Here is a 24,089-nt window from a genome sequence, read left to right on the forward strand (position 1 = left end):
CTGAGATCAGCTCGGGCTGGAGTAGTTGGAAAGGGCTTCAAGGAAGAGGCTTTGAAGGGAGGCAGAGCCTGGAGAAGAGGAGGGGACTGGGGAGAAGAGAAGGGGACTGGGTTTGCCCAAAAGGGAAAATTTGAACAGCAGAGCAGAGGCCAAATGGGAACAGAGGAAGATGATACAGGTGAGAGCAAATAGAAGATGGAATGAAGTTATTAAGGAGCAACTGTCAGCCAGACCCTACTAGGAAAATTCTCCTTTCATATCCAAAGTGCCATGTGCAAAAGGCACTCTTATCCTCACAGGTGAGCAAACAGATTGGGGGAAGTGTAGCAACTTGTCCAAGGTCAGGTAGCTAGGAAATTGCAGTGCAGAGATTGTGGTTTTTGCAGTGCACCACAACTGTTGACTTACGGAGGGTTTTGAATCCAGGTTGAGAAGCTTGAACTGTGTCCCGTGTACCAGTGCTTTCAAATGTTTTTGACTGTGATGACATAGCAAGAAATACAATTTAAGTCATGTCTCTATACTCACACACACTTACACGTATAAAACCAAAACAGAAGTTTCACAAAAGAATACTCACACACACTGTATGCTGTGCCCTCTATGTACTATTCTGTTCTGTTTTTTTAAATGGCAACTGTGACCCACCAAATTGATTTCATGGTCCACTAATACAGTTTGAAAATCGCTTCTGTAGATGGTGAAAGAATCGTAGAGTTTTGAGAAATCATTTAATGCCACGGTTTACCTGTGGGAATGTAGTAACGTGGTTTCTGTGTTGTGTGCCTTTCATTTTATGTAGTAATCTTATGAATACTTTGCCTTTCAGCTTACGAATAAAGCTTTAAGCAATAGCAGTCAGTCTGAGTTAGAAAACCGACTCCATCAGCTGACAGAGACTCTCATCCAGAAGCAGACTATGCTGGAGAGTCTCAGCACAGAGAAGAACTCTCTGGTCTTCCAGCTGGAGCGCCTTGAGCAGCAAATGAACTCCGCCGCTGGAAGCAGTAGTAATGGGTCTTCTATTAACATGTCTGGAGTTGACGGTGGTGAAGGTAAAAAAAAAAAAAAAAAAAATAGGGAATCTCAAAAGAATATTTCATTGCCTTAATTTTCAATTGCTAATCCAAACATGATTTGAAAAGTTAGAGAAAGACCATTTTTGTTTAAAAAGAAGCTTAATCTAACAAAGCAGCCACTTTTCTCGAGGCCTGGGCTATGCACTGTTTGATATGATCGTTCATGAACTGGACAATGGGCTGATTACTATCCCACACTGGTTTCGAACCTGGAGAAGAAGGCCCAGGACACTTAACAGGGTGGTGAGGACAAATAATTCAGTTGAGAGGGGCTTTCAGGAATCTTAAAGTAAGACTTGCTTTAATAACCATAATTATTAATATTAAAGTTAATACATAGTCTCATGAGTATATCCGTGCTCTATAATTTTAATGGAGAAATGTATAGATTCTCAAAATACATGATCAAGAAGAATATTGAAGATTTTAGCATAAGTTTCAACAGATCGGGTTTTTAGTCTTAGAACTTCATAACTACTTTGACTACAAAGTAGTCATTCAACAAATCTTAGTTCTTTGGCTTTACATTTTTAGAACTTTTTTTCAAATAACATGTTATTTTATATATATTTTTTAATAACACAGTCTCAGTATAAAAAGAAATGCAAAAAAAAGGAAATTAAAATCACTTGATAATCTGTTGCCCTCAGGTAACATTTTGGAACATCTTTGTCCAGACTTTTTTCCTATGTATGTTTGCAGTACTTGTTTTATTGATTTTTAATTTTTTTCATATTAATATATTTTAATAATTATTTCATACAATATGTATATATTGCTTTATAGAAATTTATCACATGAAAATACTGTAGTTTGTTTAATCAGTTCCTTATTGTTGGAGATTGATAAATGATCAGAAATGGAACTGTTGGGTCAATAAGTACACACATTTAAAGGCTTTTGATTCTTGTTCCCGAAATCAGCAAATAATTATTAAGTGCCCACTCAGTATCAGGTGCTGTTGCAGAGATACAGTGGCCAACAAGAGGCCAGACTCTCTGCCCCATAGATCTCACATTCTGGTGTCGTGGGGGAATACAGGGGAGGAGACAGGCAGTAAACAAGTGGTATGAGCTGGAGATATGTGCTACAGAGGGAAATGGAGCAGAGAAAGATGTGCAGGGTGCCACATGTGAGGAGAGGATAATAATTTAAACAGGGTAGTCAAGGAAGACCTTGTTGAAAAGGTGGCATTATATTAAAGTCCCAAAGGAAGTCAGGTAGTAGACTATGACGAGATCTACAGAAAAAGTGTTCCAAGCAGAGAGAATTGCAAAGGCCCTGAGGCAGGAGTATAGCTGGCATATTGCAGGAGACCAGTGCAGCTGGAGTAGACTGAATGAGGGGCCAGAACTTGGAGGAGGCTGTTTAGGTCTGTATAAGGACTTTTACTCTGAATGAAGTCGGAAGCCATAGAAGGGTCTTGAGAGGGGTAACTGAGCTGACCTGTATATTTTAACAAGATGTCTCTGGCTGCTGTGTCAAGAGTAGACTGCAGAGAGCTAAGCACTGAGGCAGGGAGACCAGGGAGGGGCATGGTATTAACCCATGTAAGACATGCTGGTGACTCAGACCAGAGTGGGGATGGAGGGGGGGTGGGTTCAGGATTTGTTTTAAAGGAAAGCAGGTGGAATTTGCGGGCAGGTCAGATGTGGAGTTTGAGAGAAAGGAGTTAAAGGTTTTTGGAAAAGTGGAGTTGTGTATTGAGATGGGGAAAACTGCAGGAAGAGAAGGTTGGCAGCAAGGGCAGGCAATCAGGATAACAGTGCGCGGTGTGCTAAGTTGAGATGTCTACTAGACATCCAGATGGAAATGAAAGGCTGATGGACGAGCCTGGAGTTGGAGGTGGGCTGGGCTGGAGATGCGAATTTGGGAGTTACCAGCTTTGTAGAAAGGGTGTGTGGCCTCACTCCTGCAGGCCCAGGAAGAAAGTGCCCATTAATGCTGCCTCTCACCAATACTTGGTAAACTCTGATTTTTGCTAATTTCATAGGAAAATAATTTTCTTAGTTTTTGAATTTTGATTTTTGCAGGTATGGAAGTTTACATATTTAAACTGTCTTTTTTTTTTCATGTTTTCACCTTTGGTTATTGCTTAAAAGTTGACCTTGAGAATTTCTTCCATATGTAACATAAGGTATATTCAACTGTAATTTTGTTAGAAAGTTGACTTTGGTGTCTGTACGTTAATTACTTATTTTCTTGTTTAAACAGGCACACGTCTGCGAAACGTTCCTGTTCTTTTTACTGACACAGAAACTAATCTGGCAGGAATGTATGGAAAAGTCCGCAAAGCTGCTAGTTCAATTGACCAGTTTAGGTAAGCAGCGCCAGCACCAGTGAGTGACGGACCATATTTTTGTAACATTCTCCAGTGATTTCAGTCATAGTGAGTCCTGTCCAGCAGACCTGATATTGATTGATTGATTGACTGCGCCATGCGGCTTGCGGGACTAGTTTCCTCACCAGGGATTGAACCGGGCCCCCTGCAGTAGAAGCGCGGAGTCCTAACCACTGGGCCACCAGGGAATTCCCAAGCTGATTTTTTTTTTTAAATACTTATTTATTTATTTGGCTGCACCAGGTCTTAGTTGCGGCACGCGGGATCTTCGTTGCAGCATACGGGATGTTTAGTTGCAGCATACGGGATGTTTAGTTGTGGCATGCAGGATCTAGTTCCCTGACCAGGGATTAAACCCGGGCCCCCTGCCTTGGGAGCCCGGAGTCTTAACCACTGGACCACCAAGGAGGTCCCCCAAGCTGATATTTCAGTGTCATGAAATTGCTTTAAGAGGTCTGCCAGTGCCTGTGTTTTGTTGAAGGTGTTTAACTCTGATCATTTCTCTTCTTTCTGTAATAAACTCTGTTTGAAAACTCATTAAATTTCATTGAGAAAGCCTGTATCATGTAAATGCATCCATTTGAATGTTTTCTCTCCTTACTTCATCATATGGTTAGAATAAAAGATGCCGCTATATATAAATGAATAGTCCTTATTTTCATATATATTTGATATATACTATATAAATAACAATTTATATATATCTTATATATATTTATAAATAAAACTTTTTATACTAGTAGTCACCCACCTTATAAAGAAAACGTTTTACCAGTATATGTGTATAGCCTTGATAAAGTTCATATCTAAATAACCTACTAAACTCTCTTGCCTTTTAGTTTTTGTAATTAAACATAGTTGAAATGAATTGCTGCCTAACAGAACAGTCTCTTCTTACCTTTTTGTGTCACGATAGAGCTGTGGTGTTAAAAATGAGGATGATTTACTAACTTGGATTCCTGAAGCCATGAGCCTTGGATGCCATAGTCACTGTCTCCACAGTACTGAGCACATCTATTTCAACTATTAATGTATTCAACATACATATTAATTTTTAGAGAACATATATGCAAGGCAAGGCATTGTGCTAGGGGTAGTGAAAGAAGCAGAAGGGCGTAGAAGAAAGGTGTATCTGTACATGTATCCGTCTTAGGGAAAAAATGTTGCAGAAAGGCATAGTAATAGGTCTGGACATCGTAATGCTTCCCACTCTTCAAGTGTTTACTTGAGTTTCTGTAGTTGGGAGCCTTTTAGAAGTTTGTGTCCATTCTGAAGCTCCCAGATGAGCTATTTACAGGTTCATTCCAACTAGACTCTTTTTTTCCTATTCATGTGTTCATACTTGTCTTTGGTTCCTAAAAGAAAAATGATTGCTAGAGGGACCAAGTTTGCCTTCTACAGTTGTAGCTGAAGAATTAAGAGGAATAGCTTGTGCTAAAAGCTTAGCAGTCAATCCCCAAATAATGATAAAAGTATTTGTGCACTGCTATGATATTTTATATGGTTATTTCAAGTAATCATTTAACAATCTACTATAAAAGAGAAATAATCTGTCTTTTGTGGTAGCCACATAAATAGTTTAAATGAGTAAAGTCTTAAAAAACATGATGAGATATTACCACAGGAACATGTTTTGAGTGTAACTCTCTCCTCTCTCTCCTCCCCTACCACTTGCACAGCATCCGTCTGGGAATTTTTCTCCGAAGATACCCCATAGCACGAGTTTTTGTAATTATATATATGGTAAGTAAACTTGTTTGCAAAAACAGTGCTGCATTTGATTTTTAACTAGTTTTTTTCAGCTGCTGATCTTTTTGACTAAACTTTTAACAATCAATTTTGAAAGAGAATAGAACTCATTTTTGGTAATTAAGGTTTTTTTTCTTAAAGTATGCAAGTAATGTTGATAATTCATTATGTCTAAAAAATAAATTGCTTGAGCTTTTCCGACAGTAAAACTAACCGTAGTGCAGTTTAATGATTACCTTTATTTCTAAGCCCCTCCAGTGATACAATACAAAACAATTGATTTCATTTTTATCTTGAAGTAAAGTTTAATTATTTCCATGTGTTTTGCTTTATTTCCTAAAGGGATCTCAAAGGTGATGTATTTTCTTTCTTAGATTTCTTAGCTCTAATAAAATGGTTACCATAGTTTGGGATGCCGTGTCATATCTTCTGTGAGCCTAAAAAGCCCACTGACTGTTCTGAGTGGGGATGTCTAAAAGTAGTTGAACTGAATTAAGACGGGCAATTTTCTTGCGAAGAAATAAAAGCATACTTAGAAATTTCCTTGTGAGCCACTAGAGGGAAGAGTTACTCCTTTAAACAAAAAGGTTTTAAGATGAGGGGAATGGGGAGAGCGAAAGAAAAAAAATTGAATGGCATCAGAAAGGATTCAGAACATGCGCACATCTGGGTGGGGAGATTATGAGGAACACAGGCACCCTCTGTCAGCATGAGATGAGATGTTGCACTTCTCGTGTGCAAGGCACTTCGTGACGGAACCTCATCATGTCAGCACCACCATGAGGGAGTTAGTGGAAATGTATCACTGCAGGTCCTGTTCTGGACCCTAAATCGACCTCTGAAACCTGACACATTATTCCTGTCAAGAATGTCTTCCCATCTCCTCTTCACCAAATCATGGCTAAACCCTCTTTCAAAACACCAACCACAACTCTGTTCTAAAAAGCCTTTCCAGCCAACTTCATGTATACCTAGCAGTTTTAATCAGGCCATCTACTCTGCATTGTAATCCCCTGATGGGTTCGTTATGTGTACGTGTGCATGTTGTGAATGTGTTCAAGACTTTGCCCCTCTCAACTGAGAATGCTGTAGGTATTGTAGCTCTTTATTACCTTCCATTGCACTTTTTAGTTCATTTGACTGTACAGTTGTTTCTTCCTTGTTTATCCAGTAAACACGTACTGCACGCCTGCACTGTTGCAGACACACTAGCCACAGGAATACAGAGACAAACGAGACATAGCTCCTGCCCTCAGTGCACTGCACAGTGGGCCTTTAGGGAGGATTGATTTATTGGCTAATCCATAAATTGTTTTTTCTTTCTTCAGGCTTTGCTTCACCTCTGGGTCATGATTGTTCTGTTGACTTACACACCAGAAATGCACCATGACCAACCACATGGCAAATGAACTGAGCCAGGTTGTTTTGGTGATTGGTCATCTCTCTCCAGTTTTGGGGTCTGCAGAAGGGTCACTTGCCTGAAATTCCTGAGAAGGGTACACAAGATTATTTTATCACTACAGGCTTTTAACTTTTTAAGTTATTATACAAGTACTCTGCTACCAAAGTCTTCTTCTGATTTCCTTCAAATGGTAAGAGTTTCTAAAAACAAAAATAATCTAACGAGCTCAGCTCTTGCTTTTTCTGAGGTCAGGGGCTCAGTGTATATATGCATACACACGGAGATGCTGGGGGTGCCTGCCTCTGTACAGACCATCCTGTATTTTAGGTGACACTCGTTATGGGTTATAATCAGGGAAACTAATTGTATTTAGTGACATAAATAAAATGTTTTCTTTTTGATAATTCAGTCTGCTTTGTATTTTCATATATTTAACTTTGCAAATGTAGATTTACTTTTTACGTTGTTAAATGCTTGATTGGTATAAATCTTTCTATAAATACGTAAGTAAAATTTACTGTGCATTTTTCTTTTAAAAATAATAATTTTTCACTCCCATTTAAACAAGACCTTTCCAGATCGGCGTTCACGAGCAGAGCCAGAAATCAGAGCTGATGCCACTTGTAATTGCATTAGTAGTGTGTGCGCTTCTTTTCCTCCCCCTCCCACCCCACATGCTGTCTTCCTTTAATTCTTATTCGTTCACCCATTGTCTTCCTTCACCTCTTTTCCTTTTCTCTAGCCTATACCTTGGGTGGGCTCAGGACATCCATAGCCCCTCTGGTAGCACTTAGGAATCAAATTTGGTTTAACACCCTTTGTGTTTTTAAAATACTCCAAGGCAGAGACTATATAGAGTTATTCTTTGAAAAGGGACATTTTCTTTGCCTTAAGTCCAGTATAATGTCTGTTTTGGCTTTCCTTGTCATCTACATGTCTGAATTCTCATTTTGTCCATGCCGGGCACTGGCAGTCTCTCTTCATATATAATTGGCATATGTAGATCCTGGGCTGGGCAAAGGGTATAGTCCTTCCTGTCAGGAATGCCTCTGCAGTAGCCTGCTGGTGCCTAACAGAAAACCTGACCAGCTTCTATTCTTAATGATATTTGTACTATGACTTTAATTGTCCTATAAATTCTTCAAAAGTTTTGGTATGCTAGATGTATATGTTTCTTATTTTTCATCAGAGAATGAAGTTTTAAAGGTCATCTTAGGTGTGTTTGGGCTTTTTTCCAATTTAACATGAATGAAAAGGGTAGAGAGTTCTATACCATCTAAAAGTGGATATGAGATTTTGGAGGGTAGGGTAGAGACATGTTATTAAATCTACATGTCATAGTTTTGTTTTGTTTTTTAAATTAATTATTTTTGGCTGCGTTGGGTCTGTTGCTGCGCACAGGCTTTCTCTAGTTGCAGCAGCGGGGGCTACTCGTCATTGTGGTGCGGGAGCTTCTCATTGCGGTGGCTTCTCTTGTTGTGGAGCACGGGCTCTAGGAGTGCGGGCTTTAGTAGTTGTGGTGCACGGGCTTCAGTAGTTGTGGCTCACGGACTCTAGAGCGCAGGCTCAGTAATTGCGGTGCACGGGCTTAGTTGCTCCACGGCATGTGGGATCTTCCCCGACCAGGACTCAAACCCGTGTCCCCTGCATTGGCAGGCGGATTCTTAACCACTGCGCCACCAGGGATGTCCCTAGGTGTCATAGTTCTTCTTCAGGGGTGATAGCCTATTCGAGTCTGAGCTGTGAAGTCACGTCTTATCTCAAACAGAGTGAAGAGTTTAGACTTATTAATATCTTTCAGAGGTTTTTTTTTTTTCCTCTTCTAATTTGGAACCATTTCCGGAAAATGATTCAAAGCAGGCTATGTGCTTAAGATGGAAAATGGCACCTGCTTCATCATCGTGTATTGCCGGACTTCCCGCCTCTGTGCGTCCTCCTGGCTTCTGTTGGGATGGCTCTAAATCTTTTGTTCAGTTTTTATGCATTCTTGGCTTTGGAAATAGTTTGACAAAGTGTTTCTGAGATTATTTTTCTGAAGTTACTTAAATCTTTAATTGACTTTCAGTTTCTGTATTCTTGACCACTAACACACTAGGGGATTTTTAAAAGTCTCCCATTCACTTATCCTCAAATAACATGAAACCTTCTTGACTTACTTAAAAGGATTGTGTGAAAGCTGAATTTTTTTCTTCTCAGTGTACTGCTTTGTATTTATAGCTGTCAGTTGGAAAATAAGATTATTTTATTATCTTAAGATTTCCCTTTCTCTAGACTTCGTGCTTTCTAAAACCTACCATTTCTATTGCTGCAGAACAGAAACTTCAAAGGAAAAGCATGAGTTGTTAAAACGTGGAACTGTGTCTACCCTGGTTAGTTTTGTCGTTAAGGGAATAATGTCTGGGGCTGGACATTCTAGCCTTCATTTAGGAAGACTTATATACAACTCACCCTGGGCGGGGAAAAAACCAACCTACTCAAATATGCCTCGCTGGGCTCCAGCTCCCTACTTTAGGAGGTCAGCTGTATTGGAAAAGGCCAGTATGGGCATCTTGGGCTAGATGGAAGTAGAAGGACAAAACTGGCAAAGCCAAAGGGACTAATAGCCTAAAGCCCTTCAGGCTGTGATTGGTCAGAAGAAAGAAATGACAGAAAAATGTCTTGTGGTTATTCTGAACATGTTGAGGCTAGTATTCTTAGGAACTCCTTCCTGAGTGAGAAGGCTGTGGATTGAATGTTTCTGAACTTCTACAGTTCTAACATGTGGTCTGCTCTTCAGACACAGATTCCAACACAAACACCTCCAAGTAAAGAAAACTTTTTTTTTGTATGAACAGTTGAGTCATCAAGTGTGTTACACACAGAAACCTCATTTACAGATGTCTCGAAGAAAAAAAAGTGGTGGTAATATAATCTTAAGCCATCACAGGACTATAAGATAGTTCAAATTACATGCCCTTGTGCTGGCCTCTTCTAGGAACTGGGAATAGAGTGGCGAACAAAAGTCCCTGCCCTCTTGGAGCTTACCTTAGAATGGGGAAGGCAGACTACAAACATACGCATAATGTGTCACTAAGAGTTAAATGCTGGGAATAAAAATAAAACGAGGCAAAGGTGTAGAGAGACGTGGGGGAGGAGAGAGGGCAGTCCTCCCTGTAGAGGTGACACTGGTGCAGAGCCTGAATAAGGTGACAGGCCATGCAAAGTAGAGTGGCAGTGGGTTAAAATGCAAAGCCCCTGAAAGGTGCTAAATTTGCTGAGGTGAGGACAGGCTGAACCCAAGGAGGTGATTTTCCTATGTAGTTGCGAAGAATACCAGGTCAATGAATTGGTACTTTCCCCCATAACTTCTTGGTCTCCGCATTCATAGTTAATGCCTCATCTTTGTTCAAGTCAAGGACAAAGAGAAAAATGAAATCCAAGAGCAGAGCCCTTCATATCTGAAGGCAATATCTCTCATCCTTTGATCAACCAGCCTAAGCACGGCTCACTGTCCGGCACCACCGCTCTTGTGCTATCAGAGCTCATAGACTCAAAATGACATTTCTGATCCCGTGAGGACAAAGATACTACCTTTTTTATCCACTATTATATCCTTAACACCTAGAACACTGCCTGACACATAACTGGCCTTCAGTTGTTGTTCACTGAACTTCATTGACTGAATCAGGCAAAACACTAAATTCACGTATGACTCCTCGAGAGCTCCTCGGACCTTCACTCAGGATCTGTCCTGTCCGCGCAGCACGTCTGGTTTCCAAAGCCAGAGCAGAGAACTGTAACTGGCCAGGCACATTGCTAGTAGCGAGGACTTTGATTGGGCAGCTTGTCAGGGTTTTCCCAAAGAGGGAAAAGCCATAATAATTTAAAATATAAAAGCAAAAGGTGACCTGAGGATTTCACTGGTCCTAGATGTTCATAGTGAAGACCTTTAATCATCAGGGAGAGTTCAGTCTTGCTTAATGACTCTCCCAAAAGACAGGCAAGGCTGCCTTACCGTGGAGAAGCCTTCTGAAAGCAATACGATATTTAGATTCACTTTTTGAAAGTTCTGCAAAGCAGCATGTAGGTACAATCAGGTTCTTTTCTAATGGCAAATTAAGTTTCCTCTCTACTCCGCTGGACCTCTCCTCTTTAGCCGATTAGCTTCTTGTGGTGCTAGTTAAACTGAGTTTACACAAAGTATATAATAAGGTTTATGCATGTAAACTTATCAACTGTTAACAATTTGCTTTCACTCACAAATGTGGCTTAAGTCAACTGAACTCAAGAATTAATTAAAACAAATGTAACTGGAGCTAGAACATGCATTCTCAACGTGGGCTGATATCACCTTCAAGGGGGTGAAAATTGATTTTTAGATGGGGAAAAGTATCTTACTGTTTATATTTATAAAGCCCAAATATACATGCGGTACATAACAGTATATCTGTGACATTAAGGTTTTATTGGGGTAGGGAGTAATAATGAAGAAAAAAAAAGGTTGAGAAATACCGGGCTAGAAAGATCAAGCAACCTAGATCCTGCCCTGGTGGAGCCTACATTCTTTTTTTTTTTTTTTTTTTTTTTAATTTTATTTTTTTATACAGCAGGTTCTTATTAGTTATCCATTTTATACATATTAGTGTATACATGCCAAACCCAATCTCCCAATTCATCCCACCAGCACCACTACCACCCTCCCTGCCGCTTTCCCCGCTTGGTGTCCATATCTACATCTGTGTCTCCATTTCTGCCTTGCAAACCGGTTCATCTGTACCATTTTTCTAGATTCCACATATATGCATCAACATACAATATTTGTTTTTCTCTTTCTAACTTCCCTCTGTATGACAGTCTGTAGGTCCATCCACATCTCTACAAATGACCCAATTTCATTCCTTTTTATGGCTGACTGATATTCCATTGTATACATGTACCACATAATCTTTATCCATTCATTTGTCAATGGGTATTTAGGTTGCTTCCATGACCTGGCTATTGTAAAGAGTGCTGCAGTGAACATTGGGGTGCATATGTCTTTTTGAATTATGGTTTTCTCTGGGTATATGCCCAGTAGTGGGATTGCTGGGTTATATGGTAATTCTATTTTTAGTTTTTCAAGGAACCTCCATACTGTTTTCCATAGTGTCTGTATCAGTTTACATTCCCACCAGCAGTGCAAGAGAGTTCCCTTTTCTCCACACCCTCTCCAGCATTTGTTGTTTGTAGATTTTCTGATGATGCCCATTCTGACCGGCGTAAGGTGATACCTCACTGTAGTTTTGATTTGCATTTCTCTAATAATTAGTGATGCTGAGCAGCTTTTCATGTGCTTCTTGGCCATCTGTATGTCTTCTTTGGAGAAATGTCTATTTAGGTCGTCTGCCCATTTTTTGATTGGGTTGTTTGTTTTTTTTAATATTGAGCTGCATGAGCTGTTTATATATTTTGGAGATTAATCCTTTGTCCGTTGACTCATTTGCAAATATTTTCTCCCATTCTGAGGGTTGTCTTTTCGTCTTGTTTATAGTTTCCTTTGCTGTGCAAAAGCTTTTAAGTTTCATTAGGTCCCATTTGTTTATTTTTGTTTTTATTTCCATTACTCTAGGAGGTGGGTCAAAAAAGATCTTGCTGTGATTTATGTCAAACAGTGTTCTTCCTATGTCTTCCTCTAAGAGTTGTATATTTTTCTTTTATAAATTTATTTTTTATTTTTATTTTTGGCTGCGTTGGGTCTTTGTTGCTGTGCGTGGGCTTCCTCTGGTTGCAGCGAGCTTGGGCTACTCTTTGTTGCAGTGCGCTGGCTTCTCATTGCAGCGGCTTCTCTTGTTGCGGAGCACGGGCTCTAGGTGCACGGGCTTCAGTAGTTGTGGCACGTGAGCTCTAGAGCGCAGGCTCAGTAGTTGTGGTGCACGGGCTTAGTTGCTCCGCGGCATGTGGGATCTTCCCGGGCCAGGGCTCGAACCCATGTCCCCTGCATTGGCAGGCGGATTCTGAACCACTGCGCCACCAGGGAAGCCCCTCCTCTAAGAGTTTTATAGTGTCCAGTCTTACATTTAGGGCTTTAATCCATTTTGAGTTTATTTCTGTGTACGGTGTTAGGGAGTGTTCTAATTTCATTCTTTTATGTGTAGCTGTCCGGTTTTCTCAGCACCACTTACTGAAGAGACTGTCTTTTCTCCATTATATATCCTTGCCTCCTTTGTCATAGATTAGTTGACCATAGGTGCGTGGGTTTATCTCTGTGGAGCCTACATTCTAAGGAAACTGGTTTTTAAAGTCATGCATGATCTGCCCTCACTCATGAGCTTGAAGCCACCCCCACATCTACTACACTCCAGCCTTTTGTACTGTCCTAGTCTATTGCTGTTCCAACTATTCACTGCCTGTTCTTATGGGAAGATTTTACTTCCTGTCCCGCTGATGTCAGCCTTGGCCATATGACCTGACTTGCTTTGGCTGATGAAATGTGAGTGGAAGGGGCATGAGCCATTCCCAAGCAGAAGTTTTAAACATCATCTTATGGTTTTGCCCCCTAACTTGTTCCTCCACCATGAGCCCAACATGTTCTAGACAGGGGCTGCTCCTGGAATGAAGAGGACGTAGAGCAGAGCCAAAACATGGCGCATGTCAACAATGGACATGTAGCTTGAACAAAAAGTAGAACTTGGCTTTTGTGAGCCCCTGAGATTTGGGAGTTTGGTTGTTACTGCCTCACGACCCAGCGATAGATGACTGATGGACCCACCAATGCCCCCTGCTTTCTCTCCACCTCCAGACCTCCCCTCTGCTTAAAGACACTTCCGTTCTTGTTTCCTGGCCCCTCCTGCTGTCAGCTTAGATGCTTCTTTCTCTATTAAGTCAGAATTCCTCCCTTCCCCTCCCCACCAAAAAAATACCAGGCTAGGTGTCTCTAGTAGGCAGAATAATGTCCACCCCCCAAATGTGTCCATGTCCTAATCCCTGAAACATATAAATATGTTATGTCAAAACATTGCAGATGTGATTAAGGATTGTAACAAAAGATTATCCTAAATTAACCAGCTGTGCCCGATGTAATCATAAGGGTCCTTAAAAGATGGAAGAAGAAAGCAGCAGAGTCAGAGATGTCATGACAGCAGAAGTCAGAATGATTGAATAGCTGGCTTTGAAGATGGAGGAGGGGCCATGAGCCAAGGAATGCAGGCAGCCTCTAGAAGCTGGAAAAGGCCAGGAAGCAGATTCTCCCCTAGAGCCTCCGCAAAGGATTACAGCCCTGCCAGGACTTTGATTTGAACCCAGTGAGACCCACTTCAGACTTCTGACCTCCACGACTGTAAGAGAATAAATTTGTGTTGTTTTTAGGCACTTAGTTTGTGGTAATTTGTTACAGCAGCAATAGACTCTGATACGGTGTCCTTCCCTGGTTATGAACCCCAATCACACAGTAGTTCCCTAAACATAATACTGACGCTGAATTGAATTGCCTCTTAACTTTCCATCACACCATCATTCTGGAATGAAGAAACAACTTTATAAACCAGGACTAATGAGGAACAGTGATGGGTGACAAAGTAGTATAAACCTAAGGGTGGATGCTACAACTTTCTGGCTTGCTTAAGCCAGCTGTGGTGCTGGGCAAGTCACTAAAATGTCTCTGACCCTCGATTTCCTAATCTTTAAGAATGGAGAAGCTGGAAAGATTCACAAAGGATTTCCCCAGGTAAAAAGAGCATTTTCTAAGTTGAAAGTGTATCCGAGTGTTAGTTTTTCATCGGGTGCTATGTTTATTTTAAAGCTGGATGGGAGTGAGAAAGTAGAAAACGGCCCTACTGACAAACAGTCAGCCATGTTCCCAGCTGGACATGAACAATACTCAGAACAAGACATTGAAAAGGCCACTCTTGTGAGCCCCCAAATTACTAACCGCCCCCCCGACAAGCATTCCTCCTTTCTGAGCAATTGCTGCTGTTTCACCAATAACAACTCAAGCCCCATTTTAACTCTCCTTCTAGGTGACAGCCACTGAAGTACTCAATCACCCAGTTGCCCCTGCTTCTTGACAGCATCCAACCCAGAACAGGCCCTTGGTTCTTTAATGCCCCCCACAATCATCCAACACAAACACAAACCCTAGAAGAAGCCCCTCTCGTCTCCCCTGCTGGGATGCTCCTGAGGACACCTTCTCCTTGGCTGCAGCAAGCTTGGTAAACCTAACTTTGAAAGTTTGTGTTTTGTTTATTTGTTTTGACTACAGGTGTGGTCTTTGGTCCTCATATTTAATTCTAAATTCACAGACGCGCAAACAGGTTCGGAGACCCATCAGGGTCCTCTAATTAGCTATAAAAATGAAATCAAACATGTCTTTAGTTTGTTTTCATGTAGCCATGGGCTTGGACTGTTTGGTTACTGAACGTGTCAGCTTACCAGATCTGTCTGGCACCAGGTCTTCTGTGTACCTTCTTGGCGAGAACTTTCCAGTAGCTTTTAGTCACTGGAGAAAACCTGCCATATTTTTTCAAATAATGCTTCGTCCTGTGGCAAAGCCAGATGCATTCTGATGAGAGTTTATCAGTGTGAGGGGAAGCAGGTGTGTGTTCCCCGCTGCCATCTGATTTCTTTCTTTGAGTTCTAGAAGCAGACACTCCATCAGCCACCCAGGCAGGAGATTGCCTTTCTACAGAAGGTAAACAAGAGGGTTTGCTTTATTTTCAGCCATAATATTGGACCTAAAAAACATTTCAAATCACTTTTTTACAAAATCTGATAATATTAGAGTAATATTCCTATTGTGAAAAATACAGAAAAGTGTGAAGAAGAAAGTATCATTCATCCATAGACCCATCACTCTAATAAGTCTTCACATCTGGGCCTGTTTCCTTGCAGTCTTTTCCCGTTGTGTATGTGTATGTACATAGGAAGGTCCAGAAGTGGAGAAAAAACAGCTTATAGTGGAAGTCACACTATATATTCAATTTTCTATTTTAATTGTATTTCTAAATTACATACTACATGCTCATTATAAAAATTCTAAGCAATACCATATGCCATACCGTACCAAAGTTTGGGCGCCCTTTTAGTGCCTCCCCATCCAGCCACTTCCCAGTGATAACTCCTCTTAAATTAGGAAGAAACGAGCTTTAGTGCTCAATTGTAAATAATAAATAAGAATTTAGTGGTGGGTAGGGGTGGGTGTGGCAGTTGTAGAGTGGATTCTTCCCATCCCTTTTGTGGCAGACAGACCCTAAGTTGACCCCCAAGGATCTCCTGTCCATGCCTTTGTGTAATTCCCTCCTAATGAGTGCAGATGGGATCTGTGACTTGCATCTAACCTGTAGAATATGGCAAATGTAATAGGATATTAATGTCTTGATTTGGTTACATTATAAGGCAAAGGTGGTAGGATGTCAGCTTCCTGATTACATTACATTATGTAAGATTCCATCTTAGCAGACTGGATTCTCCTTGTTGGCTTGATGAAGTGAGTGGCTGTGTTGAGGAAGCCCATGGGTCAAGGGATGGTGTGTAACGTTTAGGACCTGATGGCAGCCTCCAGCTGACAGGCAGCAAAAAGCTAGGCCCTCAGTAATACAACTGCCAGGAAATGAATTCTGCTGACAACTTGCACAAACTTGGAAGGAGATTCTTCCCCAGTCAAGCCTCCAGATGAGACCTGGCCAGCATCCTGATTATAGCCTTGTAAGACCCAGAACAGAGAACCCAGCTAAACTGTGTCCAGACTCCTGACCCACAGAAGTTTCAAGATAATAAATGGGTATTGTTTGAAGGTGCTAGAATTGGGATAATTTGTTACACAGTGATAGGAAACAAATGCACCTTTTCTATGCATTTCCATGCTGTAGGGCTAGGTAGGACTCCTTGGGTGCAAGCAACAGGTACCAGCTCAAACTGGTATAAGCAAAAAGGAAATCCATAGGTTCACCTAACTTCAGGCACGTTTAAATCCAGGTGCTCAAACAGTGTCAACTGGTATCTTTCTCTTTCCTTCTTAGTTCTCCTGTGTCAGCTTGACTCACAGGTAGCTACTCCCCAAAGATGACCACACTGCTTCAGTTCACATCCTCTCAACCTGACAACCTCAGTGAAAAAAAGTACCACCTCTTCCCCACGGGTCCAGCAAGAGCCCTGGGGTAGATGTCCATTGGCTCTGGTTGGACTAACTGAAGACATATGCCCACCAATCCCTGGAGACAGATGGATGTAGATGGCCCCCACATCCAAACCCCATGAACCAAAAGAGGGAGGGTAGGTGCCAAAAGAAAATAAGGGTGCTGCTAGTTATGCATGTTATAATCAGTGCAAAGGCAGTGATTACAAACAACAGCTGTCTACCATGGGTACACGCATATTTGTACATCCAGATGTATACACAACTTCATATCCTACTTTGATGACATAATAGTATCTGACAGTATTGTAGTAAATACCGCCCACATTATTTTTTGCCTATGTTTTTCAAAATAAACATGAAAAACTTCATACTCACAGAAAAGTTGAAAAGACAACACTGAATATCCATATGCCCTTCACCTAGATTCCCCCATTGTTAACATTTTGCACCATCTGTTCTCTCTTTTTTTTTTTTTTTTCTCTCTGAATGACCTAAAATTAAATTGCAGACCTCATGGCACTTCATCCCAGGATAGATCCCAGCTTGGATCTGAGAAGAGAGGCAGTCTCCTATATAACAAGAGTACCATTGACACAGCCAATAAATTTAACATTGTGCAAGGATATTACCTAATATCCAGTCCATATACTCATTTTTCTAATAGTCCAAAAAATGTTCTTTGTAAGCTGTTTAAAACTGTTTTCTGGTCCAGGATCCAATCCAAGATTACACTGGATTATCCCATCCCCCCCCCCCCCCCGCCCCGCCCCGGTCCCTTTCATCTAGAACAGCCCTTTCTCCCCCTGCCCCTTTTTTAGTCCTTCTTGTTTTGATATTTAAAAAATATTTTTTTTACTGGAGTAGAGTTGATTTACAATGTTGTGTTCGTTTCAGGTGTACAGCAAAGTGAACCCGTTATACATATACACATATCCACTCTCTTTTTTTAGATTCTTTTCCATGTAGGTCATTACAGAGCAGTAATGTAGTAATTGAGCAGAGCTCCCTGTGCTGTACAGTAGGTCCTTATTTGTTATCGATTTTATACATAGTAGTGTGTATGTGTCAATCCCAATCTCCCAGTTTATCCCTCCCCACCCCAATATTTTGAAGAGTGTGGGCCAGTTATCCTGTAGAAAGACAAACAACATGGATGTCTGTTTCCTCACAATTCGATTCAGGTCTCACATTATGGGGAGGAATTCCTGTACAAGTGATGTCAGGTCAGCACATCCATCCCGGAGCCACAGAATGTCAATGATGCTAAGTTGACCACTTAGTTAAAATGGCTCCTGCCTGGTCTCCATCATAAAAGCATATTTTAACTTTTTTTTTTTTTTTTTTGGTAATAAGTATTTTGTGGAGTGATACCATGAGACCATGCAAATACCCTTTTCCCCAACAAATTTTCAGCGGTTTTAGAATGCACTGTCAAAAAGAAAAAACAAGAAAGCACTGGTGATCCTTGCCTGAATTATTATATTGGTGGTTACAAAATGATGATTTTATAAATATATCATTTTTTTCTACCGTTGTTTGCTGGCCTTTTTCTTTCCCACCACTCTTTTTTTTTTTTTTAAATACCATCACTGTGTACTTATGAATTATTTTTTAAAAAATTATTTGTGGGCTTCCCTGGTGGCGCAGTGGTTGAGAGTCCGCCTGCCGATGCAGGGGACACGGGTTCGTGCCCCGGTCCGGGAAGATCCCACATGCCGCGGAGCGGCTGGGCCCGTGAGCCATGGCCGCTGAACCTGCGCATCTGGAGCCTGTGCTCCGCAACGGGAGAGGCCACAACAGTGAGAGGCCCGCGTACCGCAAAAAACAAACAAACAAAAAAAAATTATTTGTGTTGAAATTCAACGTGGTCATTATCCTTGTTGATAATTAAACTGTCCCAGGTTTGGCCAGGGGGAGCCCCTTCAAGCCAGCTCTGGCGTCCTTTCCACCTGTCCCCCTTTGGAGCACATGTTTGCTTTCCAGCATACCAAGATGTTCCAGTCTAATCTGGAACATTCCTTTCCTGGACCTGGAATCAGCCATTTCTGCAAAAAAGTTTCCTTTTCATGGAGAAAGATAGAAAGCAAGATCTCGACATTAGGACCTTCCAGACAATTTTTCAAGTTGCTAACCACATAATATTTCCAGTAACTGGTTGGACCACCACTTAACTATTCCATTAATATTGGGTACTTTGGAGGGAAGGAATCTTTCACTATTCAAAATAACACTGACGAAATGCCTTGTGCATAAATACATTTTTTGAACTGAGTGCCTTAGGACACATTCCAGAGGGGAGTCACTGGGTTAAAGGTAGAGGCACTTTTCTGACACGCTGTGCAAGTCACCCAACTGCCCTCCAGAGAGACAGTAGCCAGCTTGCCACCCACCAGGAGTAGACCAATTTCTTAGTGCCTTTTCACCTGCAGCAAGTATTAGAATAGAAACGAGAGAGCAGTTCTTAAAATCCAATGGAGAGCACGCTATCTCATTGGTTTAATATTCATTTGACTACTGGTTAGGTTGAATATAATCAGGTAGAACATTTTTCATGTTTATTATTTGAATATGTTTTATAAAATCAAGTCATTTTAATGGGAAGACTCAGTAAAAGAGGAACTGCGTGAGTACTAGGTTCTCGTAATTTCTGGATAGTGTATGTGTTTGGTATGATCCCCAAGTGGGAGGGGGACAGACTCTGCTGGGGTCACCAGCAAATGAGGCTCAAAGACCAGAGGCCCCCAGCCTCTGGTCAGCACCTGCTGCAGCACCCAGGGCGCCCCCAGGTGACCAGTGCAGCACCCTTCCCTGCGTGCAAAGCCAAGTGGGGAATCACAGCCACAAAGGAGCCCTTAGTTCCTGCCAAACAGCTCTATAAGCCCCAAGTGGTGGCCTTCACCCCAAGGATTTTATTCTTAGAGGTGAGGGTGGCTATCAGGAGGAAGCGGCATGCCACCTGGGGTTTGACTCACTTCCTTCGATGTACTGATCAACAGTCAACGTTAGGGAATGCTGGAAAGCAAAGGAGAGAGCTTGTCACCAACATGAGAGCATGCAATGCCACCATTTGTGGCTGAACGATTAAGTACATAGTCAGCCAGCAATAGGCCATCTGCTTCCAACCAAGCATGTATAGACAGAAGAGCTTTGATCCCATGCCAGCTAGTCATAGGTTTAATACCACCATTGTTTCAAGGTAGTGAATGAGTGTAAACAATATTTCAAGATATCTGCAGCAGCTGTAATGGGATATCAAAACATCTGTGACTTCCACTGGAAACATTCACAGGTATAAAATTGTGGTTGGTTGTCTATATTCATAATAAAAGGAAAATGCTAAATTTTATTCAATAATAAAGAAAATAATGATATAACTTTCCCCATTTAAGTTCATGGGTCCCCTGAATTCTATCCATAGACCTCTCAAGGGTCCAGCAGTGGTTAACAACCCCTGCATAGATGGAAGGACCCTGGGTCCCTGGGCCCCTGCTAAGAAGGTCACCTGATGACCACCTACTTGCTCTGAGTGAACAATAAATGAACTCTTTTTCTACTAGGCCACTGAGATTTGGAAGTTGTTTGTTACAGCAGCTAGCATTACTTGTTCTAACCAACACAGAAATCAAGCCTTAGATTCAAGAAGTCCAACGAAGCCCAGACAGATGTGCCAGGATGAGAATCAGGCAGTCTGACAGCAGGGCCAGTCTTTTACCCCCATCCCCACACCCACCCCACTGTCTTCCTGGGTGTGTGACTGGGTGTACGTCACAATCTCTCTGGGCTTCAGATACTTCAGCCTTTTGTTTTCTTAGTGAACAAATATGAGACAAAGACAAAACAAGACCTGGGAATGCTTTGGAGAAAGAAAAAACACAGGTTCAAGGTCAGAGTGAAAAACAATACCGTTAAGATACCATTCCTCAGCAACAAGTAGTGGGAATTAGGCACCTGCAGCTCAGACAGACCTGGCTCTGCCAATTGCTTGGAGAGTCACTAGGCCTCTCTGAGCCTCTGTTTCCTTATCTGTAAAATGGAGACCGAGCCCCTGCAGTGATTGCAAAGATTAGATGAGCTAGGGTACGCAACCGTGTCTGATTCTGCCTGGCATACATCAGGCGCTGGATAAATGCAGGCTCCCTTCTCCAGTGTCTCCTGTTCACTGGGAAAACCCGGGGGCTTGGAAGGGAGACTTGGAGCAGTTTTGCCAGCCACCTGATGAAAAGAGGGTGTCTTCGCAAGCTCCGTTTCCTTGCTCAGCCTATGTGGATTGCCGTTTCCTGCCAAGGCTTAATTAAATCCTGGAGCAGTGAGCACAGATAATTAACGGTGAGGCTCATTAGGTGTGACTTTGGTTAATGTCTATGACTGTGGAAGATCCTAGTCACGGGCAATTAGTATTTATCATGTAATTAGGATGCTCAGTTGGCAGGAAGGGGGTGAGCAGCTTGGCTGTGTGGGGCGGCAGGTGGAGGGCTGGGCCTCGCCTGGGCATAGCAGGTTGGATGCGAGCCCGACAGGGACAGGTGTCCTGGGAGGGGTTGTGGCCGAGCTTCCCTCTGTGCGTGGAGGCCACACAGACAGCTTGAACCCTGAGCAGCTCTGCCTTCAGCCAGACGCTTTCAGCTCAGGGATTCAACAAGCAGAAGCCCGGCGGGGGCGTACGTGAACTTTGAGTTACAATAAAATGGGAAAAGAAACTATTGAAAATTTTACACTGTATTTATTTGCATTCTGAATAGGTAATATATTCACATAGCATCAAAATGTATAAAAAGATAAACTGTGGAAAACTTCTTCCCGCCCTGACCCCCATCTGCCCAGTTCCCACCCATCTGCACCCTTGGGTGAGACTGATAACTACTGACCCTGGGTTTCTGTGGATCCTTTTCAGATGTGGTGCTTTGCATGTACAAGCAAATCCAAATATGTACCCTCTCCCCACTTGAAAAAAAAGTATTAGCACAGAAATATACTGTTTTGATTCTTGTTTTTTTTTTTCTTTTTAACAATAAAGCTTTTCTTTAGGGCAGTGAAACGGCTCTGTGTGATACTATAACGGTGGATACATGTCGTCATAAACACGCCCAAACCATGGACAAGAGTGAACCCCAGTGTGAGCTATGGAGTTTGGGTGATGACGATGTGTCAGTGTGAGCTCATCAACTGTGGTAAATGCACCTCTCCGTGTGGGTGTTGGTGGAGGATGCTCTGCCTGCCGGGGCGTGTGGTATATGGGAAACATCTGTACCTTTGGCTCAATTTTGCTATGAATCTAAAACTGCTCGAAAAAATAGTCTATTAAATTTTTTAACTTCATTTTTTAAAGAGCTGCAGGGAATTCCACTGGACAGATGTCTCCGTTTTTTTAACTGTTGCCCCCTAGTGGACATTTAGGCCATTTCCAGTCTTCTGCTCTGACAAACAGCACCCCAGTGAATAACACTGAAGGGACAATGGCCACTGTGATCTTTACGTGGGGGTGTGTCCCTGCAGGCCAAATGCTGTGACAAAGAGACCTTGGCTGGCAGGACAGGGTGGGCCACCATCCCTTGGACCACTGTCCTGTGCTCTGTTTGCAGGAAGGAGAGAGAGAAACCCCAGGTAAACGAGCCCTTTAAACAGTTAGTTGTGTGGATCACTTCTGTCCCCATTCCACGGGTGAGGACATAGTGGCACGGCCGCAGCTGGCTGCTGGGAAGTGTGTCCAGCTGGAAGCATGCCTGGAAGAAGGGGGCACAGAACTGGCAGCACAGATAGCCAGCAATCAGTCCCAAGGGAAATCCCCAGACCTGCGCATACTGGACCAATGGATAGAGGCTAGAAGATAACGAGTTCTTGGTAAAATGTGTTTGATAGACAAACATCTCTTGAACCGTGAGCTCAAAAGAAAGACATGAAATTTGGGAACCACTGACCAGATGATCCCTTCCGGCTCTTTAAAAGAAATCTCAAAAAAAAAAAAAACACACAAAACAAAACCTAAAATCCAGAAAACAGCAAGTGTTGGCAAGGATGTAGAGAAATTAGAACCCTTTGTGCACTGCTGGTAGGATTGTAAAATAGTCTTACAGTTATGGAAAAATATATGGAGGTTCCTCAAAAAATTAAAAATAGATGACCATATGATGTATCAATCCCACTTCTAGATATGTATCCGAAAGAACTAAAAGCAGTGACTCAAACAAATATTGTTTGTATGTTTATTGCTATATATTCATAGCATTATTCACAATAGCTAAGAGGTGGAAGCAACCCAGATGTCCATCAACACATGAATGGATAAACAAAATATGGTATAAAAATACAAAGGAATATTATTCAGCCTTGAAAAAGAAAGTCGGACACGTGCCACGACTTGGATGAATCTTGAGGACATTACGCTAAGTGAAATAAGCCAGTCATGAAAAGATAAATACTGTATGATTCTACTTATATGTGGTATATTAAATGATCAAATTCTTAGAAACAGAAAGTAGAATGGTGGTTGCCAGGGGCTGGGGTAAGGGCAGGGGGGACGAGAGAGGAACGGTGAGCTGATGTTCAATGGATACAGACTTTGACTTGCAAGATGTAAAAGCTCTGGAGCTCTAGTTCATAACAATGTAAATATACTTAACACTGCTGAACTGTACACTTAAAAATGGTTAAGAGGGTAAATTTTACGTGTTTTTTGCCACAATAAAAAATCTATGAATGCACAACTGAAACTAATACAACATTGTAAATCAACTATACTTCAAGAAAAAGTTGTTTGCTTTGAAAAAAAATTTTTAATGCATTAAAAAAGAAAGAAATCTCTGGGATATCTTTAAAATGTTCATGCTCTCTGACTCAGCTACTCCACTTCTTAGCAAGTGTGGGGGGGGAACCTATACAATTATTTAAGCATCAACAGTTCAAGGTGAACTTATTTATATTTATATTAGCATAAAATTGAAAACAACCCCAGTGTCTAGAAATGGAAGCGTAAAGAACTATGGCATCCCCAGTCATAGAAAAATACTGAAGACATTTAAAAAATGCACAAGAAAAAATGCTTACAGAGAATTTATGAACACGGAGAAAGCAAAGTTATAATTAATGAGAAAAGGGGAATCAAAATGTTATGTACCGGGCTTCCCTGGTGGCGCAGTGGTTGAGAGTCCGCCTGCCGATGCAGGGGATGCTGGTTTGTGCCCCGGTCCGGTAAGATCCCACATGCCGCAGAGCGGCTGGGCCTGTGAGCCATGGCCACTGAGCCTGCGCGTCCGGAGCCTGTGCTCCGCAACGGGAGAGGCCACGGCATTGAGAGGCCCGTGTACCGCAAAAAAAAAAAAAAAAAAAAATGTTATGTACCATGCTACATCAAACCAAAAAAGATCTTCGTGTAAACACACCACACACACACACACACACACACACACACACACACACACACACACACACACA

General features: G+C 41.8%; 1 protein-coding gene across 4 annotated transcripts in view; it reads left to right on the forward strand.

Annotated features, from left to right (window-relative positions):
• GOLGA5 (golgin A5) overlaps nt 1-13,916 on the forward strand; it is a 41,026-nt gene extending 27,110 nt beyond the window's left edge. For 2 of the 4 annotated variants that reach the window (XM_029238973.1, XM_029238974.1), the window contains exons 10-13: nt 830-1,055; nt 3,294-3,399; nt 5,100-5,163; nt 6,498-6,943. In XM_029238973.1, the coding sequence (XP_029094806.1) occupies nt 830-1,055; nt 3,294-3,399; nt 5,100-5,163; nt 6,498-6,578 (477 nt within the window). In that variant the 3' untranslated portion in view covers nt 6,579-6,943. Of the gene's footprint in view, nt 1-829; nt 1,056-3,293; nt 3,400-5,099; nt 5,164-6,497; nt 7,085-13,616 lie in introns of those variants that run through there. The other 2 variants (XR_003796014.1, XM_029238972.1) reach the window with 2 other exon arrangements.
• The last annotated feature ends 10,173 nt before the right edge of the window (nt 13,917-24,089 follow it).

Source organism: Monodon monoceros, unplaced genomic scaffold, assembly GCF_005190385.1.
Source record: "Monodon monoceros isolate NGI ecotype Baffin Bay Population unplaced genomic scaffold, NGI_Narwhal_1 Super_Scaffold_21, whole genome shotgun sequence".
Taxonomy (NCBI): domain Eukaryota; kingdom Metazoa; phylum Chordata; class Mammalia; order Artiodactyla; family Monodontidae; genus Monodon; species Monodon monoceros.